A 13800-nucleotide genomic window follows, 5' to 3' on the forward strand; every position below is an offset into this window, starting at 1 on the left:
ACTTAAGGAGAAAGTGATCAGGGACTCCATAGATGTGACCAAGTTATCCAGCATCCCTGATGTTCTTCGTGTTTCACTGTTGCAGTCATTACATTTGGGGGTAATCTGCTGGCAGGTTGCCCTCAGTCGGCCTGAATAACAAAGTCTTGGGTCCTGTGTCAGTTGCTGTCTCCTCTTGCATGACGTCAGGTCGTCAGGGGTATAAAACATGCAGCCGACACCATTTTAATCAGTTTTCCTTGTCGCGCAGTGCCCGAAGCAGAAGCAGTTCACAAGTGCCGGTCGGCCGACTCCTGAAATTTTCGTTTTCGAGTTTCAGAACCGAAGTCTTCAAACTAAAGCTAAGTACTCCATTGGGGAAACCTTTTCTTGCTCCTTAGCAATGTCAGTAAAAGTTAATAATTGCATTACTTGTAGGAAGCAAATACCTCATAAGGATTTTCATTTGTACTGTATTCCTTGCCTAGGCCCTGACCACAACATGCCTTGCTGTCAGTTTTGTGCTAAATTTAACCAATGCACTATTAAGCGTCGGTATATTTTTGCTTCTAAATACTTTGCTTCAAGATTTAACTGTCCTGAAACGTCGTCGGTTAGCAATCCAACTACCGGAATTCACAAAAAAATGCAAAGAAAAAGACAGAGACAGACCGTCGAGGTCCAAAACTGACGACGAAGCTTCTCCTAAGCCAGTCACCTGTTCGCCAATACTCAGTGAGGCGCTTTCGCAGCCCCTGATGCCCGCTACTTTTGAGTCGCAGGCCTCTACCGAGACCCATTCGGAGTCCGGTATGCCACGAAATTCTCCAAGTATTGAACCCGCGGATGTCTCTCCCTTGGATGGGTCAGGAGCTGCTGAGCAGGCACCGGCTTCTGAGGGTGTTTTCATCCCTGATGATTTGTATATTAAACTAATGCCATCATCAAAAACAAGGCCAAAACCAGCTACTATGTCTAAAAAACCAATGCATGAGCCACATGCTCAGGCCCCTATGCCTAAAAAACAAATGATCAAAATGTCTGAGGATTTAATTACCTTGATCAGGGGTTCCCATCCCCCTCCTGCTAAGAGGCCTAGGCAAGACACTGATTATGAATCTTCAGATCAGGTTTCCATTTCTTCTGATACCTCTTCTGATCAGGAATTTTCTATTCCCAGAAGAATCCATCCCTTCTGCTTCTCCTAAGGATTTTTCTTTTGGAGAGACTTTGCATACCTTAAGGGAACATTTTCATTGGGAGAGTCAGGATTTTTCAGAATCCAAAACGAGGCTTAAGGATTTTCTTTTTCTTCCTCAGCATAGGCCTTTGGCTATACCTCTTGTTTTAGACATTGTTGATGATGTTTTCTCAGAGTCCAGCATGGCTCCTGATTGCCTGCCTCCAGCTCCTAGTAAGCCAGACAGATATTACAGGGTTCCTGACTCCCACAAGTTTCTTTTCAAAAATCGTACTGCAGACCTTGAAACTATTTCTCAGGGTCCCAAGGATGTTAAGGCTTCTACAGCTAAAAATCCTACCCCTTCTGATAGAGACTAAAGGGCGCTGGATAGATGATTCAAGAAGGTTTATACGTCTGCAACCCTAGCAATCAGGGCTTTAAACTGTCAGTTTCATATGCTTAAATATCAACAGCATGTCATGGGCTTACTGAAACAGAAAATGATGTTGATTTCTGATTGTGTGGAAAATAAAGAGTTACAGGATTTATTGCATTCAGATGAACAAGTTGGAAAGCATACTTTGCAATGTGGTTTTGATTCCTTGGAGGCCTCTTGCAGGGCCGCCGTAACTGGATCTGTGAAAAGAAGGCATGCTTGGCTCAAGGAGCAAAATCTGCCTGATCATGTTAAAGCTAAATTGTTGGATGCTCCTTTACAGCAGGACAGTCTGTTTGGTAATAAGGCAGAAGAAGTTTTAAAAAAGATAGAAGACTAGCTAAATCTATGCAAACTGTAAAAGATTTCTTGCAAGTGCAGCCGCCCAGGTTCAGTAGGCACTGGCCTACTAAGAATTGGTCCTTTCCAGTACCCAACAGAGCCACTCAGGTCAAACCCAGACACTCCAAAGGCTCCAGGTTTCAGTCACAAGGATCTTACAGGACAAACAATGGGGTGCCTCCACCTCCAAATCTGGACGTAGCAAAGCACCACCCTATGGTAAACAGTCTCAATGACTTTCCTCTGCCATTTCCAAGCACTTATCTTTTGGCAGCCCCTTTGGGGGGAAAACTAGCACTTCATGCTCAAAATTGGCATCTAATTACCCAGGACAAGTGGGTCTTAAATATAGTATCCCAGGGGTACAGATTTCATTTCCACACGTTGCCAATTCCAAACGGATGGCCAGACCTGCCCCCAAATCAGTGGGCAGAGGCCCAGAAACAAGTCATATCCCTCATGGATATGGGGGCTATTCAACCAGTACCAGAAAAGGAAAAAGGACAAGGTTTTTATGCAAGACTTTTCCTGGTACCCAGAAAAGACAAGTCATGGCGTCCAATTCTGGACTTATCCATTCTAAATACTTTTCTGGACATTCCAAAATTCAAGATACTGACTCTACAACAGCTACTGCCTATGCTAGGCAAGAATGCCTGGTTGGTAACTCTAGACTTAAAAGAGGCTTACCTGCATATCCCAATCAGGGAATCTTGCAAAAGATACCTCCGCTTCAAAGCAGGCTATTTGCATTACCAGTTCTCTGCACGGCCCTTTGGCTTATCTACTGCACCCAGGGTCTTCGCAAAGTGCCTGGCACCAGTAATTGCATTTTGCAGACAAAGAAACATTCAATTTATCCTTATTTGGACGATTGTCTAATTCAGGCAGAGGACGAGGACACTCGTCTACAACATCTGGTGTTTGTAAAAAGGCTTCGAACATGCCTAGGGTACACCATAAACAAAAAGAAATCACAACTGGTACCCTCTCGAATAATTATATTCCTGGGTGCAAGCTTGAATACAACTGCCCAGATGGCTTACCTCACACCAGACAAACAAATTCAATTGATAACATAACTCAAACAGGTGGCAACAAAAACCCAGCTATCTGCAAGACAAATTCTACAGGCTTTGGGGTTCATGGCATCCTGCATTCTACTAATTCCATGTATGAGACTGCATATGAGGAAACTTCAGTGGTACCTAAAAAGCTTATGGAGTCAACATTGTCACAGCCTGGAAACAATGATTCTTCTCATTCCTTGCCTGCAACAGGAGTTCCTTTGGTGGGCAGAGGCCTGTCACCAAAACAAGGGACTGTCATTCATTCTACCCCCTGCCACCCAAACCCTGACTACAGACGCATCAGACTATTCTTGGGGGGCCCATCTGGCAGGGAGATGCATTCAGAGCGAATGGAGCCCAAATCAAATGCACCTACATATCAACCAGATAGAAATGCTAGCTGTACAGAATGCTCTGACAGCCTTCAAGGGCTTCCTTCATCCAGGACAACTACTGATAAAGATGGACAACACCACAGTTATGTGGTACATAAGCAGGAGGGTACCCACTCCTACCTCCTTTTGAGACTAGCCATGGCCTTGTGGAACACATCCTTGACTTACCAAATACATCTACAAGCTCAGTTCCTGCCGGGAAAGCAAAATACTCTGGCAGACAACCTAAGCAGAAATCTTATGGACCCACACGAATGGAAACTGGATCCACAAATCTTAAGCATGTTGACACGAAAATGTGGGAGCCCAGACATAGATCTATTTGCCTCTCCCCAAAACTACCAGTTGGACAAATTCTGCACAAGAACTCATCACTAAAAAGCTTGGAAAGTGGATGCTCTATCCTTTAGCTGGAAAAACCTGTCAGTCTATGCCTTTCCCCCTCTACCTCTGCTCTCCAAGGTTTTACTAAAAGTCAGACAGGAAAAACCAAAAATGATTCTGATTGCTCCGGACTGGCCTTCCCAACACTGGTACCCGTTTCTAAGGAATATGTCACACCTTCCTCCATGGTACTTGCCGCAGACACCTCATCTACTGTCTCAGCAGAACTATCAAATTCTGCACACTCGGCTCCAAACTCTGAATCTTGCAGCATGGCTAATCAACTAATTTCACCAATCACATCTCTCAGTAAACCTGTGATGGATGTCATTTTGGAGGCTAGAAGGCCTAGTACTAGAAAATCTTATGCTGATAAATGGAAGAGATTCTGTGCCTGGAACCAAGCTCAAGGAATAAACCCAGCAATGCCCAATATTCCTCAGATTTTGCAATATTTAACTGAGATGCTTCACAAGGGCCTATCTTTTTCTTCTATAAAAATCCATGCCTCTGCCATCTCGGCTCATTACAACACAGAGCCTCCTCTCTTTTCTCATCCCCTGCTAAAACAGTACCTCAGAGGGGCCAAAAATTTAAGACTTCCCAGGAGAGCACTGACTCCTGCATGGGACCTCAATTTTGTGCTGGAAAAACTCACCCTACCTCATTTTGCACCAGCTGCTACTGTAGACATAAAATTTCTTTCTTGGAAGACAGCCTTTCTTTTAGCAGTCACTTCAGCTAGAAGGATTTCAGAACTACAGGCTCTCATGGCAGAGGAGCCTTTCATTATCTTTTATCCAGACAGGGTGGCCTTCAGGACCAATCCTTCTTTTATGCCTAAGGTGGTATCCAGTGTGGCTCTTAACCAGACCATTCATCTGCCAACTTTTTTCCCAAATCCGCAGAACAAGGGGGAGCGGATTCTCCATTCATTGGCTGGACACAGACAACTAAGATTCTACTTAAACAGGACAAAATCTCTAAGAAAGTCTAAGCAACTACTGGTGGCCTTTGCTGCAGGGGCAGAGGGGAAGGCTATATCAAAGCAGACTATTTCAAAATGGATAAGCCATTTATTCGTTTCTGCTACATGCACCATGGTAAACCTGTCCGCAAGAGGATCAGATCCCATTCCATCAGGGCTGGATCTGCTTCTGCAGCCTTTCTCAGAGGTGTTCCTACCAGAGACATTCTAGAAGCTGCTACTTGGAGCTCAGTTCATACATTCACAAAACATTACCATTTACCTCTCTTTTCTAAATCCAGGGCAGGCTTTGCCACTGCTGTCCTGCAGAGCCTCATAGCTGTTCCTAATGCTGTATAATTCCATCCTCCCATCCATAGCTTTGGGATTCTACCCAAATGTAATGACTGCAGCAGTGAAACACAAAGAACATAGTACAGTTGTGTACACTTACCATAAATGTAGATGTTGGAGTGTATTCACTGTTGCAGTCCGGGTTACCCACCCGCCAGCCCCCATTCTCCTCTATTATACCTCTTCTTTCCATCACTATGCTCAAAAGCCTTTGTGGTGTATTTGCATTTAATTGGAGATAATTTTTTTGTGTTCTAAAATACATGCATTTATATATATATATATATATATATATATATATATATATATATATATATATATAATTTTTTTTTGCTCCCCATTTGGGGGGGGGGGGGGCACCTGACATCTGGGGCAAGAAAAACTGATTAAAATGGCTTCGGCTGCATGTTTTATACCACTGACGACCTGACGTCATGGAAGAGGAGACAGCAACCGACGCAGGACCCAAGAATTTGTTATTCAGGCTGACTGAGGGCAGCCTGCCAGCAGATTACCCCCAAATGTAATGACCAACAGTGAATACACTCGAACATCTATATTTGTGGTAAGTGTACACAACTGTACTTTCTTTTGAGGGTGCAGGTTCCAGTAATGTACTTTTGTCACCTCAGTACACATATTTCAGTTGCCCAAGGCTTTGGGCAAAGATCCTTTGGAGTCCGCTATGCTTGTGGACCAAGGCACATCCTACCAAGCTGAAGGCCTTTGCATACAATAAAGCCAAATTCCACTAGCTGTAGACATGCCAGGTCAAGGGCTTTTGTGGTTTATACCTGGTAGAAAAAGCAGCGCTTCTTGTTAAGAGTCAGAGAGTATGTCAGTTGTCTGACAGTTTTGTCGCGTTTGGTTTAGTTGGGGAGTTTGTCTTCATAGAAAGTGCTCTGTCGGGAAGGTGACATCATTTATGCTGTAGGAAGTCCTCTTTTTTTCCTCTTTTCCCCTACCTTTAAATAACCAAGTCAGAGTTGCCACACTGAAAAGAGTTTTTGGAATCTGGGAATTTGGATTCTATTGAAGTCTTCATTAAATTTGTCATTGCTGTTTCATGCAATTCCTGTGAAGAGGAAATCTTAGTTTTTCAGTGTTTTTTTACTATAATACATGTGAATATAGTTTGATATATATATATATATATATATATATATATATATATATATATATATATATATATATAGGATAAATTTTATATATATAGATCTATGTTGATCGAAAGTACGTTTCAGCGAAATGTACTTGAGCGAACTCGCTTTCGCGAAAGTGCATTTTATCGAAAACATCTGTCAATCATATCATCCCAGGCAGACAGATACTGGATCCCCTTAAAATGACACCAGAAACTTAGCCAATTGTTGAAATCAATCATTTTCTGCTTGTACTGTGGTATAATTCTGGGTGATGGTAGGATGCTGCTCAGGGCTAGGGTCATACCTGCTTGTGCTACATAATTCGAGAGCTCCTCCATGTTTCTTAAAGTACTACTTATGTTTATACATTTATGCAGGTGGGCAAGCCCCCCTGCACCCCCCCACCACCCACTTTAATATTCTCACACCGAGATCACAGTACAGTAGGGAAAAGGGACTATTCCTTTATCCCCGCTGTACCGCGATCTAAATAACAGTTTGCTTAGTTGTACAATCAACACTACGTTGCTGTACAACTAAATATACTTGCAAACTGTTTTTTTTTTTTTTGAGAAAGTGCATTTTCAATAAACTGAGGATAGGAAATTAACTTTTTTCCACTGCAGTGTGATCTTGGTGTTGGTATATTTAATTTATGGGGTGCAGGGGGGCTTGCCCCCCATGCAGAAACGTAGTCGAAAGTGTGTTTGTTAGTTCGGTGGTGGTGTAGGTGGTGGTGATGTTATTTACTTGTGCAATGTAGTTTTCAATGTTATGAAGCACACTTTCAGTGTTCTGAGTTTTCAATGTTTTGGGTTTTCAATGTTTTGAATTTTCGAAATTCAACGTTATGAAATTTCAGTGTTATGAAGTAGACCCATATATATATATATATATATATACATATATATATACATACATACATACATACACACACACACATACATACACGTGTATGATATAAAATAATTGCAGTAGTATTGGCAGAATACATTTTTTGATAGATTTTTTTTGTGTATATACCTTGATAATAATTTGTTCCCCACCTCCAGCTTACATTCACATAAATGCATGTAGAGAAACAAGTATGTAATTTGAGCCAAGTGCATTCAGAATAGTATGCAAGTCAGTATATTATTGTATAAAGCAAGTAAAAATATAATTTTGATTCTCTGAGTGGAAGAGTTTAAAAGAAACATCTGTCCATGGCCTTAGTCTGAAAAAAATAACAATAAAGTTGAACTGTTGAATGGCTGCAGGACGGAGATTAACAATGCTGTTTGTTTCTTCCTTTCATTTCCAGGTTTATTTTCCTACTGGATAATGGTTTGCTAATTTTCATCTGGAGAGGAGCTCAAGCCACCCTCAGTGGAAGTACAAAAGCCAGGTAAAAAAAAAACCACACATCGGTTTTAAATTTGACATGTTTATCATAATTTTCCAAATACTGTGGTGGTGGTGCTGCGGTAGCATTGTCGCCTCACAGTTAGACGTTGTCCGTTCGATTCTCAGTTAGAGCATCTTCTGTGTAGTGACATGCGTGAATGGGCGTTTCTTCATTGAAGGTTGTGCATTAGGCCCGGCAAGCCAGTACGTAAAAAAATCTACTGCCAATCATTAGCAGACCGGAGTTCCTCTGTGGCGACCCCTAACCGGGAAAAGCCGAAAGACACAAACAAACAAATCATAATTTTCCAAATGCTGAAGCCCTTCACACAGACCAACATCAGAACACTAAACAGATGCTGTATAAAAATCATAGGTGTCTAAAGTTATCGAAATAATCCCTCAGCTGTGATGTGAAATAGTTGCATCATACCGAAACTATAGTATGTTATGTTGTCAATTTTTATTCATTCCTCAACCAATGGGACTGTGATCTGACTCTGTCGTTCTACTCGCTCGCAGCCACCAAAAACTCTTTTGAGCTCCCTTCCTACTGATTATGCTGAAAGCCCAACCTCCCTCAGATCTCATTTGCTGCTTTTGCGCTTAGACGCTGTCACCTTGGCTCTTGATCTACTTTTGAGATAAGTGGGATTTTGTTCCTTTTTTGCTAAATTTCTGTCATCTATAGCTATGATATACCTGTCTGCTAATTTCTGCTGTGTTTATTGTGTGGTGTTTCCTTTCCTACCCTTTTGACACACTAGTGTACTTTCCGATTACCATCATTGGTATTTTTACCCTTCCTTTACACACTGGTTTATTTACTTAAAATACCATAGTTGGTGTTCCCTTTTTTCCTCTCCCTATTCTGCCAAAAAAAAATCTGTCTTTCTGTAGTTGTAGTGTTTGAGTGCTGTTCTGGTGTGTTTGTGTGCACCATCCTTCACTTGGTCAGTATTTCTGAAAAAGGATTTAAAAACTGTGAACAGTGTGGGCACAAAATGCTGCTCTCAGACTCCCACCGATTGTGTGTTTACTGTTTGGGCCCTACCCATTTGGAATCAGAATGTTCTGTTTGTGCTGGGTTCAACCCCAGATCTCTTACAGAGAGGCAGAACAAACTCATTTTGAAGGGTCTTCTGCCTACTCCCTTTTCCACTGCTATTGCTAGAGTTCAGTCACCTGCTTCAAAAATGACCAAAAGATCCAGATCCTCTGACTCACCGGCTTCCACTTCTTCGGAGCTGAGGAAGAAAAAGCTCAAGTCTGATCAGACTGCATCTTTGACCCAACCTTATCGGAGCCGATTAATTCGGTCACTGCTACTGTTTCTTTGGATACGACGGTTTCAGATCCAAGGCCTCTGCCTCATCCTGTCTACTCCCCAAGCTTGCAGCCAGCTCCCTTCAGGGTACCCTTGCCCTTTTTTAGAGTGGTGGTTAAAATCACCGTCTGTGTACTCAGCATGCTTCTCCAGAAGTGTTACAGAAGAGAATTTAGAGTGGATGATGAGGATATTCTTCACAGTGCATTTTCAGAAGGGAGTGGTCGCATTTCCTACCGGTTCAGGTCAGGGACAACATCTTTTTATGCCCCCACTGAGTGTGAGTCCTCTTCTGACCTGACCTGTAGTTTGAGTCCCTGGCTCAAAGTGCTGCCAGTTCATCTCTGTCTGAGCCGAAGGATTGTCTTCTACGGATCCGACTACAAGTGCACTGGCTCCGACATCTTCAGATCTGAATGAGTCTGGGAGCTGAAGCTTCCAGGTTGGATCCAAGGTGGGATGGGATCGACTCTGAGGTTTTCAGAGCCATCTCTTCATCTTGGAGTTTCGGCCTATGACAGCTTGGCTCTGGTTCCACCTCGGGTGTCCTGCCCTTGAAGCAGGGGGAGGTAGTGGGCCAAAGACTCCTTCTCTCGACTCTGTTGCCTTCCCTGTCTTCAAAGTGGTCGGCCTTTGAGATAGTGAAGAGGATATTCTCTGCTCTGGTGGAGCAGGTGGGCCCTTCCTTCTCAGATCCAACCCTGATATTCTCATCTGTCTGTGCCACGTGATCCTCATTACTGCACTCCACTGGGACAGCCTAACCGAAGCTTCTAGTCTACCCAACTGGGTACTGTTATTTCTTCTGACACTTCTCCAGAACACACCACCGAAGAAGTTCTTTGGAAGAAAATGTGCAAGAGGAAGCACTTTGACTCCCTCCAGGAGTCTGTCACAGAGGACACTGACTTCGATAAGGGAGAAGGGTCTCCCAAGTCACCCCCCGAGGACGTCTCCTTTGGAAACATTCTTGAGATCCTAAGGCAGAAGAGTGGTTGGTTGGCCCAAAACCTGACTTCTGAGGAGTCCATGCTTCTGGATGCCTTCAGGACTGGCCCGTCTACCTCTTGCATCACTCCGCCTGCTGATGAACTTATCGACCTGGTGTATCAACGGGCATGGAAGGAACCTGATACGATTGAGTCAGTCCCCAAAAGACCTGAAAGGATTTTGGCTCCACCAGTTGGGAGAGAGCATTGGAGCAATGGTGTACCAGCTGATGCCCCCCCCCCCCCAACAGGGAGTCTAGGGAGTTGTACAGGTTTGGGAAGCATGTATATGCTTCAGTGATGTTTGCCATCCGATCACTGAACTATTTGGTACACTTCATGAGGTTGCAAAGGGACTTAATCAAGAAGCTTTCCAACTCTCTGACAGGGACCATTACTGGAGAGGCACAATCTTCTGTATCCTCACAGCTGGCTACCCTTCAGTTGATCGCTAATTCATCCATGAGGTTCATTTCGCATGCTACAGAAGGCGCCTCAAGGGCTGCAGGTTCAGGTATTTCCATTAGAAAACATGTCTGGATGTGCTTGTGTGATTTTGCGGAGCCTATTAAGTCTGTTTCATCAATGCTTCTTTAGATGGTTCCTCCTTATTTGGCCCCACAATGAAAGACACACATTCCAGGTGTGAAAAGGATGGGAAGACCCTGTCTACAGTGGTCATATGCTTTTCAACCCCTAAGTGGACGTTTTCCAGGAACCAAAGGAGAGGTCATAAGATGTGGTTTAAGAAATCGCAGGGTCCTTTCCAACTTCGAGGAAGCTCCCCCAGGAGCAGGAGGGGAATCAATTATGGTAGACACCCCTCTAGCAGAGGAGGCACTCAAAACTGGGGGTCAAGGGATTCCTTTTCCAACAGACTCTTTCAGCACTCCTTAACAGAGGCCCAATTGCCCTTCTGTGGAGACAGTTGCAGGTCACTTATCCCTGCACCAGGAAGCCTGGTGAAGTTTAACAAAAGATACCTGGGTGCAGAAGACTGTTTCCATAGGTTATATTATTCCCATTCCCCTCACAGCCCCCATACCCAAGAGAATTCCTGATGTTCCACCCAGTCAGAGGGAATTAGCAGCGCTAAAAATACAAAAGCTGCTAGAAACAATAGTCATCTAGGAAGTCCCTCCAGACCAGATAGAGTCTGGAACTTACTCAAGATTCTTTTTGGTGCCAAAGAAAACAGGGGACTGGAGATGGATTTTGGATCTCAGAGTGCCAAACAAAGCAGTTCAACACACCAAGTTCTAGATGGTCATGTTTCAGTCCATTTTGCCTTTTTTGAGAAAGGATGATTGGATGTGCCCTATAGACCTTCAGGATGCGTACTATCATATCAAGATAAACAGGTGGTCCAGAAGGAACTTACTCTTCCTGCTGGGAGCCAGTCATTACCAGTTCAGAGCACTTCCCTTTGGTCTCACCACAGCCCCCAGGGTGTTTACCAAGTTGATAGCAGTGGTAGCAGCTCGCTTGAGGTTGCAGTGATACCGGGTGTTTCCATGTTTGGAGAACTGGCTCATCACTGCCCCAAAAATGCATCAAATGGTACAAGCAAGAGACAATGTGCTGCAAGCTTATTCTCATCTAGGCATAACGGTCAGTTACAGCAAGTCAAAGTTACAACCTACTCAAATTCTGGAATTCATAGGGGCAATGATAGCATCTCTTCCCATAGAGACTACAGACAATAAAATCTCAGGTCAGGGAAAATAGTCTGCAGTACCAGGATTTCAGCACGGTTGGTTCTTCATGCATTGGGGTCAATGTCTGCAGCAATAATCCTTCTACCCTTGGCAAGATATCACATGAGAATCCTGTAGTGGATGCTTCAGGCATAATGGTCGCTCTCTCAGCCCATGTCTATGAAAGTAAGAATCTCTCAGGTTTTCAAGTGATAACTTTACTGATGGATGCAGTTACAGCAACCTTTACAAGGCCATCCTTTTGTCCTTCCTCAACCAAAGGCCGTAGTGACCAAGGACTCTTCCCAGATCAGATGGGGGGGGGGGCATTTCCTAGGCAAGATGATCCAAGGCACTTGGTCCCCTGGAGAGACCAACTTGAATATCAATGTTCTGGAGATGAGGGTGGTGCTGTTGGCATTACAAGCATTCCAAGACTCTGTTCCTCTCTGAATAGTTGTGGTTCAAATGGACAACATGTCCATGGTTTGGCACATCAGCAAACAAGGGGAAACCAAATGCTACCCCTTATGTTGAGAAGCCCTAAGAGTGTGGCACTGGGTGATCACCTCCAACTGCTTTCTGATTGCAATGCCCATTCTGGGGAAGTCCACCATGATAGACAAATTAAGCAGGTCCATTCTTCTTCCTCACGAGTGGTCCGTCAACAGCAGAGTGTCGGATATGATGTTCTGGTAGTGAAGCCAGCCTTGCTGCAATCTCTTTGCATCTTCCTTGAACAACAAGTGCAGCAGCTTTTTTGCTCTTATCCCCCCATTGGGGGAGTCACGGATAGATGCTGTGCTTCACGATTGCCCCCCCCCCCGGTCTCCCTTATGCTTATCACCAGATTCCTTTGATCCCCAAACTCCTTCAGAGAGCAGTCATCCTCACTGCTCCTTATTGGCCTCAATAAATTTGGTTTCCTTTCCTGTGGCCTCACCTCATGTGTCCCCTTGGATTCTGGATCTAATTCCGGACTTACTGCCTCATCCCACAGGCCTGGTTCTCCTGGACCTTCAAAATCTCAAAATGACCGCATGGTTTCTCCAGTTCCATTTGTAGCCAGGCAGCCCATGCTTTCCTCCCCTGTCCATTCTGTTCTCCTGTCATCACACAAACACTCTACAAGGAAGCTCTACAGAAGCAAGTGGAGAAGATTTGCTTATTGGGCTGAGCAAAATCAAGTAGACCCCTTTTTGGCTCTACTGTCAAAGTTCACCTTGCTGCCATTTCAGATTTTCATGTGGGGTTTCAAAATTCGTCTTTAGCTTCTTTAACTTGTGTAAAGCCTCGTTGAAAGGCACATTGCTTCTCATGGGATTTCCTATATACATATATATATATATATATATATATATATATATATATATATATATATATATATATAAAATGCCTCGTCATCAAGACCTTGTATGTGTTTCCTTTAAAATACTTTTCTTCAAAGCAAACAGATTGCACAAAACAGACAAGAATTGAGGTGGACCCTGCTATTCTTGCTTTTCCTTATCGTCCTAATGTCAGCATTATTTTCTATCTCCAGTGTGTTGCATCCTTTTGCTCCTGATAATTTTCTTTTCCAATTGGGCTTATCTAGCAGTTTGCGAGGTGTGGGGAGGTTAGTGCTGCTGAAAAGGATAAGGATAAGGGAGCTAAACAACAAACTTCATTTTTGTGTAATGTTTTCTGAGGACTACGTTCTTTAGTAAACATTTTGTTTATATTTCCTTATTACACAAAATATATGAGTAAAGTGGAACATCATAATGAAATGCTTCAGTATACACACACACACACACACGCACTCAATTTCTCTTTCAGTGTCTCATTTCATTTTCCAGCTATGCATTCTTGAATCTTTGTAATAATGAGGACTCTTAATTTGCAAATTTGCAGTGGATAGTGTTGTTGCCTCACAGCAAGAGGTTCCCCGGTTTGATTCTATACTTGGGTGCCTTCTGTGCAGAGTCTGCATGTCCTCCCTGTGTTCACATGGGTTTCCTCCAGGTGCTTCTGTTCCTCCCACATTCCAAAGACAAGCAGTAAGTGGATTGGACACTCTAAGTTGGCCATAGGTGTGAGTTTGTTTGCACAAGAGTGTTTGATGTAGAAGAACAACCATAGCAGGGCTACCTAACCTGCGATG

The 13800-nt window shown here is 43.5% G+C and overlaps 1 protein-coding gene across 1 annotated transcript in view; it reads left to right on the top strand.

Annotated features, from left to right (window-relative positions):
* Positions 1 to 13800, top strand: part of FLII (FLII actin remodeling protein) — a 945835-nt gene that overhangs the window by 635238 nt on the left and 296797 nt on the right. The window contains exon 17 of the mRNA XM_044089594.1: positions 7559 to 7642. Coding sequence (XP_043945529.1) covers positions 7559 to 7642 — 84 coding nt within the window. The remainder of the gene's footprint in view (positions 1 to 7558; positions 7643 to 13800) is intronic.

Source organism: Protopterus annectens, chromosome 12.part0 (genome assembly GCF_019279795.1).
Source record: "Protopterus annectens isolate FY-2018-M chromosome 12.part0, PAN1.0, whole genome shotgun sequence".
NCBI lineage: Eukaryota > Metazoa > Chordata > Ceratodontiformes > Protopteridae > Protopterus > Protopterus annectens.